The sequence below is a fragment of the Chironomus tepperi genome, unplaced genomic scaffold, assembly GCF_022539635.2.
Source record: "Chironomus tepperi strain 1889 unplaced genomic scaffold, CSIRO-AGI_Ctep_v1 contig_85, whole genome shotgun sequence".
Lineage (NCBI taxonomy): Eukaryota > Metazoa > Arthropoda > Insecta > Diptera > Chironomidae > Chironomus > Chironomus tepperi.
Window position 1 is genome coordinate 1,917,352 of NW_027226207.1, and position 21,732 is coordinate 1,939,083.

At 30.2% G+C, this 21,732-nt stretch overlaps 5 protein-coding genes across 9 annotated transcripts in view; 1 reads left to right on the forward strand and 4 right to left on the reverse strand.

Annotated features, from left to right (window-relative positions):
• Octbeta2R (Octopamine beta2 receptor) overlaps window positions 1–4,171 on the reverse strand; it is a 57,092-nt gene extending 52,921 nt beyond the window's left edge. The window contains exon 1 of one of the 4 annotated variants that reach the window (XM_070635086.1): window positions 4,133–4,171. The gene's annotated coding sequence lies outside the window, so the exon portion shown is untranslated. Of the gene's footprint in view, window positions 1–3,945; window positions 4,099–4,132 lie in introns of those variants that run through there. The other 3 variants (XM_070635088.1, XM_070635090.1, XM_070635089.1) reach the window with 3 other exon arrangements.
• Window positions 4,172–7,580: 3,409 nt separating this feature from the next.
• Window positions 7,581–9,714, reverse strand: LOC139086338 (uncharacterized). The gene is made up of 4 exons (XM_070634757.1): window positions 9,553–9,714; window positions 9,027–9,484; window positions 8,830–8,963; window positions 7,581–8,004 (listed from the first exon to the last, which is right to left on the reverse strand). The coding sequence occupies exons 1-4, from the start codon at window positions 9,659–9,661 to the stop codon at window positions 7,608–7,610; spliced, it is 1,098 nt and encodes a 365-aa protein (XP_070490858.1). The 5' UTR covers window positions 9,662–9,714; the 3' UTR covers window positions 7,581–7,607.
• Window positions 9,715–10,034: 320 nt separating this feature from the next.
• LOC139086272 (cytochrome b-c1 complex subunit 7-like) lies at window positions 10,035–10,820 on the reverse strand. Its single transcript, XM_070634676.1, has 4 exons — window positions 10,663–10,820; window positions 10,493–10,540; window positions 10,268–10,435; window positions 10,035–10,197 (listed from the first exon to the last, which is right to left on the reverse strand). Exons 1-4 carry the CDS (start codon window positions 10,697–10,699, stop codon window positions 10,121–10,123), a joined length of 330 nt encoding a protein of 109 aa, XP_070490777.1. The 5' UTR covers window positions 10,700–10,820; the 3' UTR covers window positions 10,035–10,120.
• A 136-nt stretch (window positions 10,821–10,956) lies between these two features.
• On the reverse strand, window positions 10,957–15,189 carry Lipt1 (Lipoyltransferase 1). The gene is made up of 5 exons (XM_070634543.1): window positions 15,048–15,189; window positions 13,962–14,937; window positions 12,325–12,435; window positions 11,411–11,764; window positions 10,957–11,346 (listed from the first exon to the last, which is right to left on the reverse strand). The coding sequence occupies exons 2-5, from the start codon at window positions 14,520–14,522 to the stop codon at window positions 11,176–11,178; spliced, it is 1,197 nt and encodes a 398-aa protein (XP_070490644.1). The 5' UTR covers window positions 14,523–14,937; window positions 15,048–15,189; the 3' UTR covers window positions 10,957–11,175.
• A 522-nt stretch (window positions 15,190–15,711) lies between these two features.
• Window positions 15,712–18,068, forward strand: Mlf (myeloid leukemia factor). Of its 2 annotated transcripts, XR_011543974.1 has the most exons (5): window positions 15,712–15,859; window positions 16,053–16,613; window positions 16,708–16,812; window positions 16,911–17,091; window positions 17,213–18,068. XR_011543974.1 is itself a non-coding variant. In XM_070634394.1 (4 exons), the coding sequence occupies exons 1-4, from the start codon at window positions 15,807–15,809 to the stop codon at window positions 17,032–17,034; spliced, it is 843 nt and encodes a 280-aa protein (XP_070490495.1). In that variant the 5' UTR covers window positions 15,712–15,806; the 3' UTR covers window positions 17,035–18,068. The 2 variants fall into 2 exon arrangements, 1 of the variants encoding a protein (XP_070490495.1); XM_070634394.1 differs by having other exon boundaries at window positions 16,911–18,068.
• The last annotated feature ends 3,664 nt before the right edge of the window (window positions 18,069–21,732 follow it).

A 21,732-nucleotide genomic window follows, 5' to 3' on the forward strand; every position in this document is an offset into this window, starting at 1 on the left:
ATGTGTACGTTCTACTTCACAACTATTTAGGGAAATGCTCTTAAAAGGAAAGAAAAATTATGAAAAAAGCGAAAGCAGAACCAAAAAAATAGGAATAATAAAAAGAAGGAAACAATGAAAGAAAAAAGCTGTTGTGAGAAAAGATTTTAGCTTTCATTCTATGTCTGCTGCCTATCTATCTATCTCACTCACTCACTTCTGGCTTATTGTATAAATTAAAGCATATATTTTCGGTTGTTATATGTAAAATTTCTGTGCAATTAAAATCAAATGGCCACAATTTCAAGTCCTAAATAAACAAGCACGTATTTATGGTAATTCGTGAGTTTTTCAACATTTTAATATCCCTGCTGCTCTCTGTTGCGTTCAGTCCTCTAGCAACTCTCTTCTTTCCTCTATTGTTCTATTTTATTGCTTGCCCAAATTCCCCAAAGTTATTATGGTTTGTCTGAATATCAGTCAGCCTGTCTGAAATTTCTTCAGTCTTTCCACAAACTCAGTCTGTTCAGCGATTTTTATGTCTAAACAGCTTCAATATTCCCGACACTATTCCAAGTGAAACAGACTATGATTCGACGGTAGCATCTAGACATAGAATTGACAATTGTGTAACTTTCCATAAAATTTCAAGTTTATATCTAGACAATATGACCTATTAATCGTAGCCTGTTCTACTTGGGAATGTGCATTACATATCTTCCGACTATAAATAGTTCAAATTCCAATTTAATAGTCACAAAAAAATGCGCTTTTATCGATCACGAGCAACCACATTCATTCGAGTTTTTTGCTCTATGCAAAAATTAAAGCTTTTAAAAATGCACATGCTGCTCCAAGTGCCTTTCTACTATAGCTGGAACACAGCAATAAATTTTAATTCAAATTATAATATGCGGTTTTTAAATCGTGTCACATATTCCATTAGTTTATCACTTTTCGCTTTTCATCTATTAGTGTGTCGTATATGTGATACTACAAATTGTTGTGCATACATATCTGTGTATCATGAAGATATCTACGTTCTTTTTTTCTCTCTAAATATCGACATATCTCTCTATTTTATCTATCTATCTATCCACTTGTCTACCACCCTATCTCATTATTGGAAAAGTCATTGAATCTCTGATCATCTTAGATTATTTAAGTTGGTTTTCAATAAATAAATGAATTAGAAGGACGTAGAGATGTCACACTAATTTCGCCTCTGAGGAAATATCCATTAAGAGTGAGAAAAGAAAATTTTTGTTTGTGGGTTTATTTTGGCTGACAGCCGTACTAATTGTGACAATGATTAATTGATAACGACTTGGATAATGATTCAAGTTTTCAATTTATAAAAAGTAGTAAACGCAACTTGAGCAATTAAAAATAATTTTTAAATGGGAATTTTTCCTCTTTTATAAATTGTTGTTTTTAATGGCGTGAATTAAAGTCTTAAGAGTTTCTAATATTTTATATTACTTGGTTGGGTAGTGGTGAGTATCTCGTTCATTAGATGTGTCAGAAATAATTAAATTCTTTAGGAAACTTCGAGGGAAACTTTTCATCCAAGAAGTTTAAAATTGAAATTTTAAAAGTTCAAAAATTATTTTTCAGAGCAAAATGTTTACTTTGATCATTAATTTTTCCAAACCAAATCCAAAATAAAACTTTTTGACTAATGAGTAAGTCTTGTTATACTAAAACTCACAGGTAATTAAAAAAAGCATTGAGCGAGTAACTATTTGATAATTCTTCTTGATTAATGCTTAATACAACCACAAAATTTACTCAATTTATAGAATGATTTGCACAAATTTCGTAAACAACTAAAGTTTCTCAATGTCATAGCTTACTCATTCAGATTTTTAGAATATTTTGATTGGATTTAAAGAATTTTTATTGTTGCATGATTACAGTAATACGTTTCATATTTATACAGTGAACTTCATTGACTGCGAATTATTATTCTCACTATTCTAAGGCCTGTTGGACATGCGAATGCTCAATTCATATCCGAATGAAATCATTAATGTATCTCTGCGATGCTTTCGGAATCGCTAGATTAGAGAAAGTTTGTATTTCTCCTACTTTAATAATTCATCCTGCTGTCACATCTTCACCTCTCACTCATCCCTTTTGACACTCTTTTGCTTTAATTAATCATCCATTTTCGCCAGGCAAATGAGCAAAAGCTTGCTACTAGCAACGAAAGAGTAAAAGCCACAGAAAAATTCCAAGAACTTGTTAATCCAACAGATCTAAATATTAAATTAACACATTTTGCAGGCTTTTTTCGGCACAAAAAATACGCTTCACTAAAATAAAAAAACTGTTGCCTGCCTGACTTTAATTGAAGCAACAAAAAAAAAAATAACAACACTTTTGTAAACAAATTAAACTAACATTCATGCTCGTGGTGGGAGTTTTTATTATTTTAGAGAAGCACTAGTTAAATGGAACATCCAGTTCCGGAGATGTTTTTATCTATTTTTTTTTTTCTCTCTATCCCTTTAAGCACACAAATACACAACTGGTGACTTTTTTACTGGTTCAACATATAACATCTGATGCTGGACTACATGTTATGCTGTGGGCTGCCGATTTTTCTTTTTTTTTGTCTATTTTGTCAACTTGTATATATATTATTTTTTGTACATTTCCATAGAATCAATACAGGTATGAATGTACAACAGCACACTTATGTGCCATCTTCATCATCATTACGATTCCTCTATCTATATTTTATGTGACGTACACAAAAAAACTATATGAATATATACAGATGATTTTTTGGCTTCAATTATTGTTTTTCATTTCGTGTGATTATAGTTGGGGGGTCGTTTGAATATTACGTCGATTAATTGGATCGGAGATAAGGGTTGATGGTGAATTTTTGATGGAATTGAGATTTTAAGGGGGTTGAGGGAGGTCATGGTGTGTGACTAGATTGTGCCTGACCTAGGGTGTAAACTGGGTAGTCTTAAATAGCTTAAAGTAGAGTATAGAACTAAAATGAGTAGTGAATGCCACAGATTTCGAAATTTTCTTCCTGAATAATCTCCGAAAATCCCAGATATAATAGCTAAAGCTTGGCAAAGGGTGTCTTTTGGTATAAGTTTCAAATTCACACTTTTTAGACCGAATCTCTTATCAGTGACTAGAAAACAATTTGAAAGCTCGTGAGTAGATGGGTGGGAGGAACTCAACTTCGAAGACATAAAATCTAAACTTTTCAATCAATTTCACTAAGCCATCGATGGAAGCTTCTTGGAAAATGTCAATGCATCATTACACATCATCTCCATACGACTCCCCTAGGTATTTGTAAATGTTTCTCAAATTGAAGCTCACATTGACAAATTTAAATAAATAAATACAAAGGAGTGAGTGAGTGAGAGCAATAGCGGCAGACGAATGAACAAAAAAATTAAAAAAAGAGAAATATTATTGCATTGGAATGATTATTATTATTATTCTGTCATTTATCGGATTGCAGCTCACGATAGTTTTATATACAATAAGCTTTAACAATATAGAGCTTGTGAATCACATAATTGCAATTTAACGGAGATGCTGCTTGCTTGCTACTGTTGTGTTATTAACATAAAGCCATATATCACTCAAATTATTTATTTTTTATCACTTTTCATGCTACATTTTTTTTGTCATTTATATTTCTCTCATGATGACGATTATTATTCTTATTCTGCAATTCACATACAATTCAGTCAATTTAAATCTATGTAGTAAAGTACTGAATGATTGTTTATAAAATAAAGTGCGGTCGTAGCTTCTACAGAGAGAGGAAAAAACTGTTTTTATTTTATATTTTTTATTTTTTTTTTAAAAACATTTAAACGTTCTGCTTATTCATAACTTAAAATATTGTCACTTGAAAGTGAACATGAGCAGCAGCACAAAAAAAAATTTATTATATTTCCTCGTTGCTTCCACAAAATGCACCTTTTTCTATTTTTTTATTGAGCTCATAAGCACTTCACAAAAAAAAAATTATATAGTTGATTTATTTGAATTTCTTATGGACTGTTGTTCATGGAAGCCCAAAATTTTTTATCCTTGAATTTTTTTTTCATTTTTTTTATTCCATTTCTCTTGTACAAGAAAAAAAAATCATCAATAAAAAATTTACCAACGACACAATTTTCCACGTAATGTACGGTTGAAAAACTAGAATGAACTGGGGAACCAAGATATTTTTCATTAGAAATTTTTTTACATACTTGCAAAACGAATGAATGAGCGAGCGATTTGAGCGGGAGAGTATATTCTTTTTTTTTTTGGTGAGAATCATCGAGTAACTCTCATTTTCTGTAATCATTTCCTTTTTATTCTTTTGAGATATAAAATGCTGTCAGTTTTTTTTTTTTTTCTTGTCTTGTGTATCGTTTACAGCTAATGATTTTCCCTCGAAATGAGAATATTTTAATCGCACTTAAGGAACGAGACTCATCATTATAAAATATGTATGCATAAGCTTTGACGCCTTAACAGATTAATTAATGATTTTCTTTCTCCTACTGAATATACACACATATTTATTTATTATTATTATTTTTTTTTCTTACCCCACACATGATTCACAATACACGGTTGCCGTATCGTACGGTCATCAAATTGAGAATTGAGGCACAAAAAAATAAAAATTATTAAAGGAAAAATTTTCACATAAAAAAAAATAATAATTCGTCAAACAAAACGCGCATTTTATTTGTTATTGATCTTATATAAACATGATTATTATTACTATTTAATATACTTGTATAGCCTTCTATAATTAGGAATTTATTTTATTTTGCCGTAGGGATCGACTTTTATATACTGTTTTATGGAATGTCTTATTAAACAACTTTTTGGGGTTCTTCTTCGTACAAAACTTTCTCAGACACAGATATTATCAATTTTAATCATCAGATGATATGTATCGTTACTAAAATTAGATAAATTGTTGGCATATGACTTCAATGCTAACATAAATTCAATGAAACTGATGATTAAATTGTGTTATGTGGATTTTGAATTTTGGTTAAACATTAATTTATAGTTTCTAGGATTGCAATTTATCACAAGTCTACTATGATATATTAATTTAGAAATTTGGTTCCTTAAAATATTGTTTGGATTGTACACATATTTGTATAATCTGTGCATCTACAAATCATAGTAGTGCAACGGAAGCAGAAAAGTGTGTTGTTTATGTACAGCATCTTTTGAACTTGTAAGGAAATGCAAAAGCAGCGCTATTCGGATATTGTTGATTTCCTTAAGGACAAATGAATCTTATACTATGATAATTCAGACAATAATATAAATTAATGATCACAGCTTGCTTTTAAATGTTTTTTATTAAACTATATTGGCTCAGTGGAAAAGGCGAATGGAAATCGTGACCGTTTACAAAATAAGGCATATTGTTCACTTAGTTAGCTTTTTTGAGCCACCGCACACTTTGATTGCACTCCAAAATACTAACTTTAGTCCAATATACAAGAAATAAACTTTGAAATTTTAAGGTTTTGAGCTTTTTCAGTGAAAATTTCACAATTTTATAAGGATCTTTTTATAAAGTGCAGGTCTAAATGTGCAGTTAGGTTTTGTGAAGCCTCATTCGTTTTTAGTTATCAAAAAGCTCTAGATTTTAAGTATTGAGCAACTAAAGCCCAGTAAAAATCCCAAATTTGATTGGTTTGCCAATTATTTATTCAAATTCTTCCTACTCCTCATTAAATAGGCAGTCTAACATTTAGTTTGACACCCCTTCCTCAGAATTCTTACCACCTAACTCTTCACAATACCACATTACCGAATATTCAATATGATTTAGATTATCCTTAACCATATTTAACTCTCTCCAGATTATATTCCAAATAATATTTAATTTAAATATACGTATGTCTCATATTTGTTCCTCTATCATACATCATACTTCAATTGAGAATTTCTGACAAAGGTAAAAAATAAAAAATTTCAGCTCGTAAATTTTATTTAAAAGGAGAAATATCGTTTAAACAATCGTAATGCTTTACGTTTATTCCACAGAACAAACGGAATCATCAAAATGCTTTTGAATACAATAATAATAAAAAAATATATAGGAACTGAGCTGAACTGAATAGAGGGGAGAAAATTCCTAACGATCGTAGGAGAATATATGAAATCAATCAAAAAACCCGTGTTTTATTGATTTATGTGATTTCAAGAGGATTTACACATAAATCAATAAAGCATACGTGGAAAATACCTTTTGTTTCCAAAAGTGCTTTGGAAGCAACTTGTACAGCATGAAAATGTGTTTAAATACTGCTATACCAAAAATATTTTTTATTTTAATGAAGCTTTATAGTTCTGTTGAGAGCTTTTAAAGTGATTTTAAAAGGATTAAATGTAGTTCAGGATTCAGAGATGGATTGAATGATATCAAAGCCTGAATGGATCTGGCTGTGTCGAAATGAGGATATTTTGGTGGAAAATAGGCTTTCTTGCTTTTATGTAGGACATGGAACATGCTGCCATGAGTTACAACCTCGTTACTGAATCAGAGCATTTCTGATCTGAGTTGCAGTCAGAAGCAGACTACAACTTTTAAAACAATTATATTGACATTATCTGTGATTCTGCCAGTATCAGATATCTCTTAGTTAACAAGAACATCAATAATATCAACCCTGACAAAGAGTTTTATGGCACATAAATGATTTTATAGATAAAAAGACAAACTGGCTTATTCGCACGACATAAAATTTGGTACAAAAGCAAAAAGTGAGATTTTTAGATGAAATAAAGCGATTCTTCTGGATATTATAAATAGAAACATAAATTCTAAAATTAACTCTATTTTGTTTCTACTTGCCGTCTTCAACAAGCAAGCATGATGCGGCGAAAAAAGAAATTTTTTGTCAAAATCTTAAATGATACATTGATATATTTCACGAGGCGATATTTTTAAAAATTACATAGTTAAGGTGGTTGAAGAATCTCTTCTCTTTATTTCTATTTATAACCATAACTGTCTGCCTTCTCTCATTTAAAATAAAAATACTGTTTTATGCATCGCGTGATGATAGGTTTTGTCACAGGATAGATATAGAAGCATATTTTTAAAAAGAAATTTAATTACCTTACTTATATTTTTGTAACCTTCTCGTTTCGTTAATTAATTTATTCGTTTATTAGTGATCTTAAAACTTAAATCATACCTGCTAGATAGGTCATCATTTTTAGCACTTTCTGAAAGATTTAAGGCTAATGTGTTGGATGTTCACTAACTGATTGAGGAAGACAGCTTATTTGCTGCAAATATTTAATTAAATCACTTTACAAACTTGAAATGAAAAACTTCAATGAAAACTGCTTGAAAAAATAATTTCAACTTTGAGTTTAAAAATGTCGTTCAGTAATCAATCAGTTCATTTCAGTCCAGTTCAATTTTTTCAAAAATTAAAAAGTCGTTAAAAGTTATTGCCGAAAAAAAAAGAAATGAAAATGATTTAAGTGTTTAATTTCCCCCACGCGAAAACACTTGCTTGCTCTATTTAGCACTGTCGCATGAAAAAAAAGAAGAAAATAAACTCTGGAAAATCTGATTTCGGCATCTATTTTTATTTTAATTAAAATTTAAATTTGTAATTTTCAACATCAATTTTCTCCGACATCTTCCTTCGTTGCCCATCATCATGTTGTCGTTTAAGTAAAAGGTCAAGATATTTTCTATTTTCACTATCACTAAGAGGTATATTAAGTTCTAAAAACAAATGTACAATTTCCGTTGCTGCTGATGAATTTTTTCGCCAAATTTCAAAAGCCAAATATAATTTTAATGTCTCAACTACGTTCGTCCGCATTTTATATCCGAGAAATATCTGAACTAATTTATTAACTAGATCGGTATTATTATTCTGAAAATATCCAAAGCACAGTTGCTTTGATCTTGACGCGAGCATTTTTCTAATTTCCAAATGATTTGCTATAAGTTCCTCCGCTGCTTGTTGATCAGAAAACCAGAAGCTGTTATAAAGATAGGATAAAAATAAGTATTTATCGCATTTATATTGGAATTATAAAAAATAACAACACAAAATTGATTATTCAACATTTTTGGGGCATCTTTTCAAAAATCAAAGTGCTTTTTGTCTGTCTCGTTCGTACCTTCTTAAAGTTTGTAAATATTTACAATCACTTTGGAAGAATCATAAGCAATTAAGATGGCAACAATAGGAAATTATTACAATAGACTCATAATCCCTGACCTTAACGGATTTTAATGCCTTGAAATATACAGCATGTGACTAATCTCATGATATACGTCGAAGTAATAATCTCTTGACTTGTTTTTATTTTTATTTTTTTCTCGTCCAAAAGTAATCGATTGAGTCATAAACTTCGATGATGTATCGTTAGCTACTCTCTCGTGAAAATTAGACGTGATTTTCAGTGTTTTTGAAGCAATGAGATTTTGAACTTAAGAAAGTCATTCAATTTTTAATTTTCGGAAGTCGTTAAATTTTGAATTTTTGAAAGTCGTTTAATTTTGAATTTTTGAAAGCCGTTAAATTTTGAATTCTTAAAATTCGAATAATTTTGAATTTTTGGAAGTCGCTAAATTTTGAAAAGTGGCAAATCAGCAACTGAATTTTCATTTTAAGATCCCAACACCTCCATAAAAAATGTAAATTCATTAATTAAATTTCCACTTCAATAAAAATCATCGCAAAACCGCCATTAATAATAATTTCCACTCAAAAAAAAGCAGAAAGCACTTTCGTCGTTCGCCACAAAAAAAAATCATTTTATCCCATTTAATTCCCACAATTTCATTCCATCCATACCTACCTCTCGAATAAATTTTTCCACAATAAATACAATGCCTCAAAATCATCTGTTTGATAGCAAATTCGCTCAAAGGAGTTTTTCATATTAACCACAGCCGATGAGCCATGCTTCGATAAAATCTCTTCCAATAAAGCCTATCAAAGAGCAATTTCATAATTAAATTTATTTTAATTTTATTAATGTGTGTGCAAACATACCTGAATGATGATTTTAATTTTATTTAATAGCTCGTCATTTTTACAATGATTGATGTAGAGTTCACCGAGGTGCTCAATTAACATTTCAGTGTTTTTGCTCTTATTATCTCGCCATATAGCCAGTTGATGCAAAAATTTCAGAAATTCATGATGCTCATCGTAATAATTTGGCTCAATCTTGACTAGGACGGATATAAATTGGACAAAAAAGTTGTGTCTGCCTTTCCGGCATAGGAGATCTATACATTCATTTCTAAGACTAATCCACCTCACATGTGTCATACTTCCATTAACATTATTTATTAATTTTATCAATTTAATCTCGTCTTGATCGAAGAAGCTGTCAAAGTCATCAATCTTCATATTGTCAGTGAACCGAGATATTATTAACTCATTCGATTTGATTCTCTTAAAGCTTCTCTCGTGCAATTTATTAATAAAATTAATTTCTAGATTGTCTAAAAAGGATTTTTAAAAATTTCAGTCAATTTGTTACTTAATCATGCCGGAAAATGCCTTAACTCACCTTTATTTTCACATGTATATCTTAATATCTGTGTGTAGACATTCCATAGTGCATATGAGTAGACCATTGGACTCTTTGTTAAATTAATACGCAGGAAATTCACAGCCATTGACTTAAAATCTATAATAAGCAGGTAGCTTTTGTTTATTTACTATTTTTTCTTCTTCTTCCATTCGAATGAAAGTCTCCAAAGCGCTTTATGCTGCTCAGTTTTTTCGTGTTCCTTAATTCTACGTCGATAAATTTCTAGAAAAAATTAATTCATGATTTTTACTTTACTGGATGTTTTAATTTGTTATTTATTTTAGATTTTTATGTTACTGGATCAAAATTTTATGGACTTGAGTCAATGCTAGATCATCAAGTCATCTCCTTAGCTGCCACTTGCTGGACCTCAAACAACTATTGATCCTTAATTCCTGAAAATAGTTATAAAATTCCCTGCAACATACTCTAATCAGCAATAATCAACACAATTCACATTCCGGATTTGATTAACTTGAGTTTTTTATTGTAGCTACTTAGTAGAATTTAATGACATAAATGTTTATGCTGGATTTGCTTTAATTTACTGCTTATTCCAATCCTCCTTTTCTTCGCGCTCTCTTTGGACTTCTTCCAAGTATGGTTCTAAGTATCTGAAATCTACAAATGGAAACAAAGTCCTCATAAGTCCAATGTTTACAAATATCAGCTGAAATCTACTATAACTAACCTTCCTCATACTTTGTCCATTGATCTTTGGGCAAAATAGTCTTAGTCATTGAGAGATGTAATGCGCGTGTAAGTCTGTAGTTGCGGTCATCAACATATTGTTGTGGTAAGCGACGGAGTGCTTCCTTTACATCATCAGTTTCGTAAAGAACATCGTTGTGGTGGAGACCTGCAAAATAGTCAGTCTATAACTTACTAAATAACATAAAGAACTTTATTTTCTTACCATATTGATTGAATCCAGAAAGGTTGTATGCCCATCGTCCAATGCTAGCTGTAAATAAAGGCAAAATTTATGAAATTAAATATTTTACACTGAAAAATTATGCAATAATTCCTTAAAAATCAATTTTCTTGCATTTTATGGATATTTATAGCGTGAAACGACTGTCTTACTGATTTGTTTTGGTCCTTTACGAATAATATAAGACATGATGTATTTAATTTAGGATCTTAGCCCACAAAAACCAAGAAAATCCTCGAATTAATTATTTTTTTACACAAAATTCAGGAAACTCTGACTTTCGAAAAATTTTCGATATCGAAGCAGTTTGAATTTTTATAAACCGTTAAGCAATTTCGAACTTTTCAAAATTCTTCTAATCAGTTAATTTACGTTTATACGCAATATTGTTTACTACAAATCGTTGATTGCTGAAAATACAAATGAAAATAAAAGAGATAACAGAGTTAATGTAGTAACTTCTCTTTATTCATACTCAATAATATGATATGACTACAAATCTTGGTTTTTTAGAAAAAAAATTTTAAATTGTTTTGTTGGGTTGTATAAAAAAATAAAGATATATCCACAATTGTTGAAGATTTCTGGTATATAGTACATATTAATACATTAAATATATTTTATGGTAATTATTATCATTTCAATTAATCATGATTCAGTACTAGTCATAGTCCATTCTTAGCTTCAAACACATTCTTAACATTCTCAGTTGAAACATTTTTCAGAGCGCTTGTTATCTTTTCGAGATTATTTTCATCGTATGCCTGACCGATTAAGCTTGATACGATTGGCATGACTTCACCCTTAAAGTTGAGGTCAATCTTTTTGATCAAACCCTGTGAATAAATTAGAAAGTTAATTATTGACATTTGTTTGTATAACTTATTAAAGCTTTCACACCTTTTCAACATCCACAGCAACTTTCATGTTATGACACTCGATTTCAGATTTAAATTCAATTTTTGTTTCGACAGCAAACTTTGGTGTTCGTCCATAAATCCAATCCCAAGATGAGAAATTCTCGCGCAATTCATTCAATCCAGGGAACCATTTTTCCGTTGGATTAATCAACTGAAAGCCTCTTTGTTGCATTACATACTCACGACCACCATCAAGTAGCTTATCGGGCGTTGTACGAAGAAACTCATACCCAATTGCTGTTAGTAACGACTGTACATTCACATTTTTATTTACGTCAGCTAAATTCTTAATTGGAGAGGGCACTGATGCAGTTGCTTTACTTATTATTTCTTCCTATAAATGACACAAACAAAAAAAGGTGATTAGAACTAGTATTAGATTGATAAGACTGGTTTAGACATGTGATCGTGTTTATTTATTTGTTATTGTAGTTGAGAAAAATTGAGTTTAAAAATTTGAAAAATAACCGTCAAAATAAATTTGAAAAATGAAGTTCAAAAAATTTTGAACTTCAAAATTCAAAAACAAAATTTTTGAAAATTAACGGCTAAAATCACAACATGTGAAGCTTTCACTTTGAAGTGCACTTAAAACTATCCTAGACAAATCAAAGCAAATCATTTGCCTGACAACACATTGAAATGTTTTTCCATATTGAAATTACTAAGAAGAAAAATGATTTAATGTTATCAGCTGCTGATACGCAAGAAACCTTTCAACCTGTTCGATGACCTATTTTTTATTAATTAGTAAACACTGATAAAGTCTAAATATGTTTTTCCTTCGTTATGACTAACTATAATAAAAATAAATAAATAAATAGTTCATGCATTCCGGATCACATCTGTTTTATGAAGCTGTGAAATAAATAAATAATATAATTATTGTTTTACCTTTCCTGTCCTTTTCAATGCGGCTCTCAAGTTATCTTTGTTACAGTCAACGAGCAATGTACAATGATGATAGGCATTTGGTCGACCTAACTTTGCTGCAGTGCCTGATATCTATTTAGGAAAAAAACATAAGAAGAAGATACAATTATGATAAGAGTATGTAGAGCAGTTTCATAATCGCAAATGTGCTTCATAGTGACTGTGGACTATGAAATGTGTGTCTATAATAATAAGGTCATTGAATCATGAGTCTATGTTGTTTTGGATACAAGACGAGAGAAAAAAATAGAACTTTTGTATATAGGAAGGACAAACGTATGTTAACATTATTTTATTTAGGGCAGTCTCATAAAATAAAAAGAGTTTGGTCTACCCTGAATTTACGTTATAAGCCACTACCCGTTACTAAGCCACTGGCTTAGTAAAGAAATTTGACTGAAAAAATTTTTTGGATTCGTTAATAAGCCACTACCTAAATGCCATTAATTAAACTAGATAAAATAATTTAATTGTTTTTAAGTGACATATTTGGACATTGACAATCAGTAAAGACCAGAAAACATTAACAATTTTTGAGATTTCCATGAAAATTTTCAATTTTTCTTCATTTGTTTACATTTTTTACTAAGCCACTACTCGTTATTAAGCCTTTTTTTGAGATTTTGAAAACTTTTTTCTTCCCATAAGCCACTGGCTTATAACGTAAATTCAGGGTAATAAAAAATTGAATTTATGGGATGTAGGAAAATTCTTGAAGAAAATGTGTTTTGTTGCTCTCAATTTGACTACGAGCAAGATGATAAAAATATCGGTCATTTAAAATAAGAATTTAACGATTTTTGAACCAAATTGAACCGAAAATTACCGATTTTCAATAATTCAAAATTTCAGCGAAATTTGAAATTTTGAACCTAATTTGAACTAAAATTCAACGGTTTTCAAAAATTCAAATTTTTAATCAATTTCCAATTTTTGAACTTCCCTTTTGAATGAAGTTTGACCAGTAAATTCATTTATCAGTGCTTCAAACTGAGCTAAAGCAATCAAAGTCCAATGATTAATCCAGAGAGAAAAAGTAGCATTTTTAAAAATAAGTATCCGACATAGAAAAAAAAAGTTGTTTTGATCAATCGCGTGTTGCTCTATTTACAAAATGACATAACGCACACGACCTAGCAACAATTAGTCAGCCAGTAACCAAGTGATCGGTACAAGAAAATAAGAAATAAGGAAAATAGGGCGATCTAAAATATCGCTGATACTACACATTTTTTTCGCGTCTAGAGTAGCTACTACTGCTTGTACTGTGAGATAGGAAATTTCCATTGAAAGCTATTTTAAAGTGATGTAAAAATACATTGTATAGAGCTATAGATATATGAAGAAAAACAATAAATGAGAACTGGATTTTTCATTGACATCAACGATGCACGATATGTTGTCGTGCTTTTTTATTTCAGCTGGCTGTGTATTAAAAACTTTAAAATTATTTAAATACACATGAAATAAATTTTCCATTAATCGCAGTCAACTGCTGCAGAGAGTATAGAACGTTACAATGTTGCTTTTCAAGTACTATGAATTATTTGTAATATAAATAGAAGTCGGCAGACGGTTTAATGGACTTTGTAACTTACTTTTTTTCCATGTAGCAAGATATCATCGCGTTCTGATATCTCCGTATCAATTCCGTATTCACGATAAATGCCTCTCGAAATTAGATTTAAATTGTATTTTCGGTCATATCGATCGCGAGGCGTAAAGAAAGTGCAATTTAGATTATTACGATCATGATAAACAGTTCCACCGCCGCTATTTCTCCTTGCCAATTCAATGCCAGCTGATCTCAATGCGGATACATTCGATTCGCTAAATGGATTTTGATGTCTTCCGACAACGACGCATGGATTATTGACCCAGAGCATCAAAATATGATGACTTGATAAATCATAATTACGATAAATCCAATCTTCTATGGCCAAATTGGTGAAAATATCATACGATTGAGAAATAAAGACAGACTTTTTAATCGGTTCATTCTCCTTAGATGCATTTGTAGTAGAACCAGTTGCACTTGTTGTTGTAGATGAGGAAAACTTATTACTTCCAATTGCACGCAAATTATTGCGGTACGTGCCAGTTATAATCAATCCGAGTATTCCTCTTGATTGTTTTGCAAAACTCATGGAGTTCATCATTTTGTTAATTTTATTTATTTTTCACTTGTTTTTAAACTTTTTTTTGGTAATCAGTACACTTAATATATTTATTATATGGCTATACACAAGCACTCTGTATCACAAATATGCCTTTTTCTTCTTAATTTTGTTTTCAAATTTCTTTTAATATAAAAATAGGTATTGTGGCAGTTTCTCTTTCTCACTTATTTATGTCTATTAATAGATGTTAATTCTTTTTTTGTTTTCTTTATTTTTTGCACTATAAATCTGTTTGACTAGAACTCACACTTGTCAAATTAATTAAAAGAAACAATTGAAATGTTCCGTAGATTTTGAAAATAAGATACAGAGATAATTATGTGTTTGTTGTGTCTGATGATACCATTTGTTTGTCGCTGAAGACTTGGATATTTCTTTTTTCATTATATTCCTCCTATATCCAGTTGTGAAATGTCCAAAAAATTACATAAAATTAGTTGAATTAAAAAAAATATCAGAAAATTAACATTTAAGTCGATTTTTCTACGCGATTATCAAAGTAACCTTGTAAGATCTTTTCCGAACAGCTTGCACGAGACGAATAAAATTCATTCCAGCTTAACATTATTTTTTATACAGCACAAATACACAAAGAAGAAAAAATGATGAGAATATTAACTTTTTACTGCTCCAGGATTGGACACTTGAATCTGATTTTACATTTTTGGACTTCATTTCATCTATTGACAATGTTAATTTATGATTAAAAGATCCAGCAGCTGGTAAAAAGTCAAGGTCAATACTGTTCGATATTTAAAATCATAACGTATAAGTTTATTTTGAATTTTTCCTTCGTTAAATTTTGAAAAACTTTCGTCAAGTTCAAAATTCTTTGAAATTTGATTTTAAAGACCCATCAAGACACAAAGTGACACAATAAGACTGTGCAATACACACCAGTGCCTATACCTGAATTCCCCTAAACTCTCGTCAGAATTTTCGAATGTTTACAATTAAATGTTCGAATTTCTGCGATCAATATTATTCCTTGACTACCACGTTTTATTTCGAAAATTCTAGAATTCAATTTTCACTCTAATTCATCATAGTTCATTGATATCCTGTTAAGTGTACATCAAGAATCTATACCTGACTGTATTAAGTTGACAATACTAATTAATTAAAGCAAAAATTTCATTAAAAACAAAGCAACCCTGAAAATTGGCACAGAAGTTTTTGGAGAGAAGAAAATATCAAAAAGAATTTTCCTAAAATATTAAAATTAAATTTTAACTAATTTAAAGCACACTAATTAGGCTAATAATGTCTTTGTCAAATTTTTTCTTCGGTGATCTCGAGGATGATCCAATATTTGGGTGAGTATCGTCAGGATTAAAGCAATTATTTCAACAAAATGAAAAGTTGACATAAAATCATATCAAATCCATTAATATTCACGTCTCATAAACTATTTCAAAATTTAAAGTTTATGTCCTTGACCATAAATTATCGTAAATCATATGAATAAACAATCATTTTTAATTATAATACAACTCATAACATTTTCAGACATCAAATGCGCCAGATGAGACAAATTACAAATAGTCTATTCAATCATGATCCATTTAATATGTTTGGAATGCCATCAATTGGTGGAAACATGGGTTTAATTCCATCTTCACGATTTGCTCCAATGCCAACAATGAATCGTCTTCTTGCATCGCCTTTCCAAATGGGGCCATCATCATCATCTTACAGTACAAGTAGTAGTGTATTTTGTATGTCAAGTGATGGAAGTGGACAGCCACAAGTTTACAAAGAGACTAGTTCTGTAAGGACCGGACCAGATGGTGTTAAAGAAACACGTAGAACTGTTGAAGACTCAACATCGGGTACAAGAAAAATGGCTATTGGACATCACATTGGTGAGCGTTCCAGAATTCTTGAGAAAGAACAAAATGTTCGAACGGGACAGAGAGAAGAAAGAGAAGAGCTTATTAATCTAGAAGAATCGGATACAGAGGATTTTGAAAGAGATTTTGAACAAAAAGCTCGCTCAAACTATTCAAATCGTCGTCATCATTTACAAATAGAAGAAATTGGAACTGAGCCATTGCCAGCCATACAATCGTAAGTATCATTTTTTTATTTTATTTATATTGCAATAAAGTTAAATTTAATGAGATGAATTCCTTTCATAAAATATCTTTTTATGTATTAACAGAGTTGAAGACTATCATCGTAATAGAGTCGGTTCTCCACGACGAGCAATTAGATCTTCTCCACTTGCACTTCCATCAGCCTCGTCTAGGTCTCACAATGAATCAAGGTAGTCATTAATCTTATTTTTTTATGTCCACTCTATGCAGTCAAAATCACCCTCTGTTAAACTAAAAAATGACATAACTATTATCTCATAATTCACAGTCTTCTTCACCCTCATCCACATCCATATTCTTCAACGACAAGTTCACGTAAGCATCAAATGAAGAGTAGCAACAGCAGCAGCAGCAGCAGTCGTAAGATAAAAGGCCATCTCAATCATCATTAAGCCTCTTAAATTTGCGGTTTTTTTTCTGCCTAAAAAAAGCGTCATGTCTCAATTAAAGTAAGTACGATAAAAATTGAAAACGGGGCGAAAGTAAACGAGAGAAAGAGAGAGAATTAATTATTAATTACTTAAGATATCATTTTTTCTTTCTTTATTTTTTTATTTTAAAAATTATAAGGGATTATTATGATGTTGTGCGAGAGATGAAAAAGCGAAGAAAAAAAAGAGCTTTTTGAGAAAATCTTAATTACAAAATGAATTATGCAGAAGGGAGTATGTGTTGACATAGTTTCATCTTAAAATTTACGATGAAATTGCTTTAGGGAAAATTTCAATTTTTTTATCATGTTTGATTTTAATCCTTAAATATTTTATGTTCTGTATAGGCATATTTATCTCTCGTCTTCATTGAGCTTCTTCTTGGTCTTGAACTTACCTATATATAAATATATGAAACTTTTTAAATATAAATTTGATGTATATTATAATTATATGCTCAAGGTGTGTAAATTTTGGGAGGAGTTTAAGCTATTTTAAGAAGAAAGTTTAATTAATTTTCGAAAGGATTTTAATTTGTAAACTGTAATTTCTAACGTATGAATAAATTTTGAAATTAACACATAAAATTTAGTTCAAAAATTATTCTTAAAATTCAAAACCAAAAAATTAGCTAAAAGTTCAAAATTTGAACATCAGTAACCAACTAAAGTTCAAAATTATGAACTCTGAAAATCCGTTAAAGTTCAAAATTTTGAATTCCAAAAATCCGATAAAGTTCAAAATTTTGAACTCAATAAATTCATGAATTTGAATTTTAAAAATTTAAATACCAAAAAGCCGTTAAAAAAATAATCCTTCCCAAAAATACTTTTCAATTGTAAACCGCCTTGTTTAATCCTTTTGTTTTAAAAATAAACAAATATTTTTCATTAAGAAAAGTATGTTAATTTTTTATGTTTAGGTAATTAATACAAAATTGTGTGAGATGATTCTTTTTTCTTTGAATAATAAAATCTAAATTACAAAGAATTTTATACATAGACTTTTACTCTTCATAATTACACATTACAGTAGACTGTAATTTAAATGTTCATTTATTACTGTTCATGACAATTTTATTCGTCCCATGAGATTAGAGAAGAATAAGAGAAATATTTCATAATTTCACACTAAAAGCGTTCAGTCGGAAGGATGTTGAAATATTTTTTGAATGAACTTTTTTTTTGTCATTGCTAATGGTTGTTCATATTGATATTCCTGATGGTTTTGTTAGCCATAGTAAACTATGTGCTATTCTCAAGTGAAATTTCCATTTTTTATGGAAAATGGAAAATGGCATGGAAAATCACCAGGAAGTGATAGCATCTAATTCTGTAAGGAGTAAATGTCATATTTTAAGAGATTGAGCTTTTAAGGGATCGTTGGGCAATGTGTTATATGATGGGTGGATATGTCCATGATGGACTGTATTTTGACTGCATATACAACATCAGAAGATGTATTAAGCATCAATCCCTGTCTCTTATAGACATCACCCAATATCATATGAAAATGAAACATTCCTTCTAGACGTTGTCATAGATTCATTATAGCAACTATCCATACATTGAATAAGAATATGTGCATATTATAAGTGATAACAGCTTCGACAGGATATAATATACTTGTTTCATTCAATCGAATAATTCAGCTAGCAGTTGGGAACAAGAAAGTGTTCTTCTTGACTTAAAAAAGCACTCTCCGTCTACGATTGCTTTACAAACAAAGATAATGCTATCAGTGAGTGCTTAGAGCACTCTTATAATTAAGATCTACAATAGATCAAATGATTTATGGACACTTTTTTACGCCATCTATCCATTTATCCCTCAAAGATGATCACAGGCGTAAAGTATGCAACAAAAAAAGACAATGGTATCTATTCCATTATAAAATACTTACCAAGTTTTTAATAATATTCATCATATTTTGTCCTCTGGCAAGCAATGAAGGCAAAATGGAACCCCTTTTTTTTATTACAACCAAAAAGTTTTAACAAAACCCAAAAATACTCAGGTTTTTCTTTTCTTTCAATTTTTTTTTCAATATTCCATTTTCTTCTTCGTATTTTTTGCTGTTTTTTTGCCTCTTTCCTAGCAATAAGACCGAGTAAGCCAACCCAATTAATTCATTTTTTTTCTAATAAAGTTGAAAACTCAGGAAAATTTAATCAAAAAAATTTTCTCATTACATTTTCATAACCCAAAATATTTTCTTCTTTTTCCATTCGTCGGCGTTTTTTACGTTCCTTTTAAATAATAAAATTAATGTTTGTTGTGTTTGTGGAACTAGAAGGAAAGAAGAGTCTGCAAAAAAAAATTATGAACACGATGAGAAATCAAAAATGCGTAAAATCTTTCACATTACTTCATACGTTTATGTGATCCTCTCAAACGGAAAATCGTCCACAACTTATCATGAGATTGGGATAGAGGACATACCGTAAGACTGAACAAAGTTTTAAAGTCATTTAAATTGTTATTGCTTTTTAACGACTTTTCGAAATTCAAAAAAAGTACTTTTGTTCAGTAAATCTAAGAGTTCATTTCATTTCAGTTCATAAAATTTTAAATTTCAAATATCCGTTGAAAAATGACATGAAAAATTGAATGCTTACTTAATCGTGAATTTCCACATGACAAAATATCCCTTGCTATCTGCAGTCAATGCGGACAATAAATCACAATGACTACAAGAATGTATGCTAAAAGAAAGGACATGAAGGGAATGAAAGATGTAAAAAAAAAGAGTCGAGAAGGACCACAGTAGATTATTTGATGATATGATTTGGTCAACGGAATGGCAAAAAAAAAAAAACTACCCGCAATATATCTTATGCGAGAAAGCACCTTTAATCTGAAGGGAGAGGAAATACAATAAAAACAAATCATTTCTGTACGCTAAACGCTTCGGTGGTTACAATCAATTTCTTCTTCTATGTAAGCAAATATAATTGAGTTTAATACTTCTTCTAGGCATTCATTGTGGAATTCTGTTAGATCTAATTTCCTTCCTCTTTTAATTTTTTTGTTATTTGACAACTTTTTTTTCTTCCCCAAATTGGATCAACAATCAAAATCTTCAATTAACACTATATTCATTATTTTCGATGATTAATTAAATTATCCATTGATGATTTTCGGTTAAATCCTCGAAGCTATACTGTGTTTATTGCTAATGTAGGGATTTGAGTTCGATAATTCTGTGCTAATTAATTAAATTAAATCTGATTCGGTAGATTGAGAATTCTCAATTTGAAGTTCTTGTCTGTTCATCTTCTTCTGAATTTCAAACCAAAGAATATACAGCAATAAGGAAATTTATATTGAAATAAAATTTAATTTTGGGGAAGTCTTTAATGCCAAGCAATTGGTGAATGGCTTTTGTCAAATTTAATTTGAATTTTAGTAGGCTATAATCGGTGTTTTTTGTTCGTTTGACAAATTTTGAGAGCTCATGGCATACTTTTCACATTATTGATGTTTTAGAGGGTCGTTTATCAATAAAATGTGGAATCTTAGGACATCTTTACATTTTCTGTCATGAAATGTTCATATGACTAACTGTTTTGAATTCGTTTCTAGTGCAAAAGCTCTTTTATATGGCGGCAAAACCAATTTGACGGGGATAAATATGGTGGCAAAACCAATTTGCTGGCGGCAAAATCAATTTGCCGGGAAAAAATATGGCGGCAAAATCATTTTGTCCGGAATTGCACGTAATCCAAATTCGTAGAATAACTCAACCCCACCCTTCCTTTACCAATTTCTCAAAGTAATACGAATAAAGTCCATGAACAACTCCTTATTTATAGCATATCCACACATCAATGAACCTACATCATATGCTTAATCGCTTTCCACAGAAATTTTTCCATTAGTAAAAGTATAAAACCATTAACCAAGCAATCAGTGAACTCGGAATACAATTCCAAAAAGTTGTTCAAAAGGAGCACAAATCTTTTTTGCATGAAAATGGCATAAAAGCATCTGATGTAAAGGTAATAGGCATATATACATATAACTTGGGTAGTATATTTGAATTAAAGAATCGCGAATAATAATGTGAAAAACCATTAAAGAAATCAGAGGATGGAAATGAACAAAAGGAAAAATAATCTCGTTCCTACTCTCTCATTTTTCTTTCTTTTATATCCATTCATAAAAATCAGTATCGTGAGTTTCGTGCAGAGAAACGCGAAAGGATAATTATTATGGCTGTATTGGTACATTATAGCATTTTGGCTCGTTTCTCACAGGCAAAAAAGCAGCATAGAATGTAAGAAGTAAGAATAAATATTTCCCGGAGCTTTTTGAATATTTTCTTTTCTCATAGCTATTTGTATGTACGTATGTATGTATACAGACACAAATAATTTGTACCTAAGGTACGCTTAGCAAAATAACACGAAATTATTCCTACATAGATATAAATCTCATGAGAGAATATATTAAATATTTAATAATTGCATAGATATGGAAGAATCTTAGTAGACTATGGCAAAAAAAATTATTAATAACATGGAATCGTTCGCTGATGATGTTAATGACTGAATTGGAATTTTATTGGTCTTTAATGTGGACTAACCTGAAATTCAATTGTTGTCCATGTAACACAAACAATACATTTATGAACTGTGTCTGGATGCTCTGTGTATCA

Excerpts from the sequence above, each read along its gene's own strand:
- LOC139086338 (XM_070634757.1), bottom strand. The coding sequence starts at position 9,661 with ATGGCTGTGAATTTCCTGCGTATTAATTTAACAAAGAGTCCAATGGTC. Across the intron at positions 8,964-9,026 it reads AAATTAAAATCATCATTCAG|GCTTTATTGGAAGAGATTTT; the intron begins GTATGTTTGCAC and ends GCTCTTTGATAG. Across the intron at positions 8,005-8,829 it reads TGGAAAAATTTATTCGAGAG|CTTCTGGTTTTCTGATCAAC; the intron begins GTAGGTATGGAT and ends TCTTTATAACAG.
- LOC139086272 (XM_070634676.1), bottom strand. The coding sequence starts at position 10,699 with ATGTCTTATATTATTCGTAAAGGACCAAAACAAATCA. Across the intron at positions 10,541-10,662 it reads TAAAGGACCAAAACAAATCA|CTAGCATTGGACGATGGGCA; the intron begins GTAAGACAGTCG and ends CTTTATTTACAG. Across the intron at positions 10,198-10,267 it reads ATGGACAAAGTATGAGGAAG|ATTTCAGATACTTAGAACCA; the intron begins GTTAGTTATAGT and ends TTCCATTTGTAG.
- Lipt1 (XM_070634543.1), bottom strand. The coding sequence starts at position 14,522 with ATGATGAACTCCATGAGTTTTGCAAAACAATCAAGAGGAATACTCGGA. Across the intron at positions 12,436-13,961 it reads TCTTGCTACATGGAAAAAAA|ATATCAGGCACTGCAGCAAA; the intron begins GTAAGTTACAAA and ends TTTCCTAAATAG. Across the intron at positions 11,765-12,324 it reads CATTGAAAAGGACAGGAAAG|GAAGAAATAATAAGTAAAGC; the intron begins GTAAAACAATAA and ends TGTCATTTATAG.
- Mlf (XM_070634394.1), top strand. The coding sequence starts at position 15,807 with ATGTCTTTGTCAAATTTTTTCTTCGGTGATCTCGAGGATGATCCAATA. Across the intron at positions 15,860-16,052 it reads GAGGATGATCCAATATTTGG|ACATCAAATGCGCCAGATGA; the intron begins GTGAGTATCGTC and ends TAACATTTTCAG. Across the intron at positions 16,614-16,707 it reads CCATTGCCAGCCATACAATC|AGTTGAAGACTATCATCGTA; the intron begins GTAAGTATCATT and ends ATGTATTAACAG.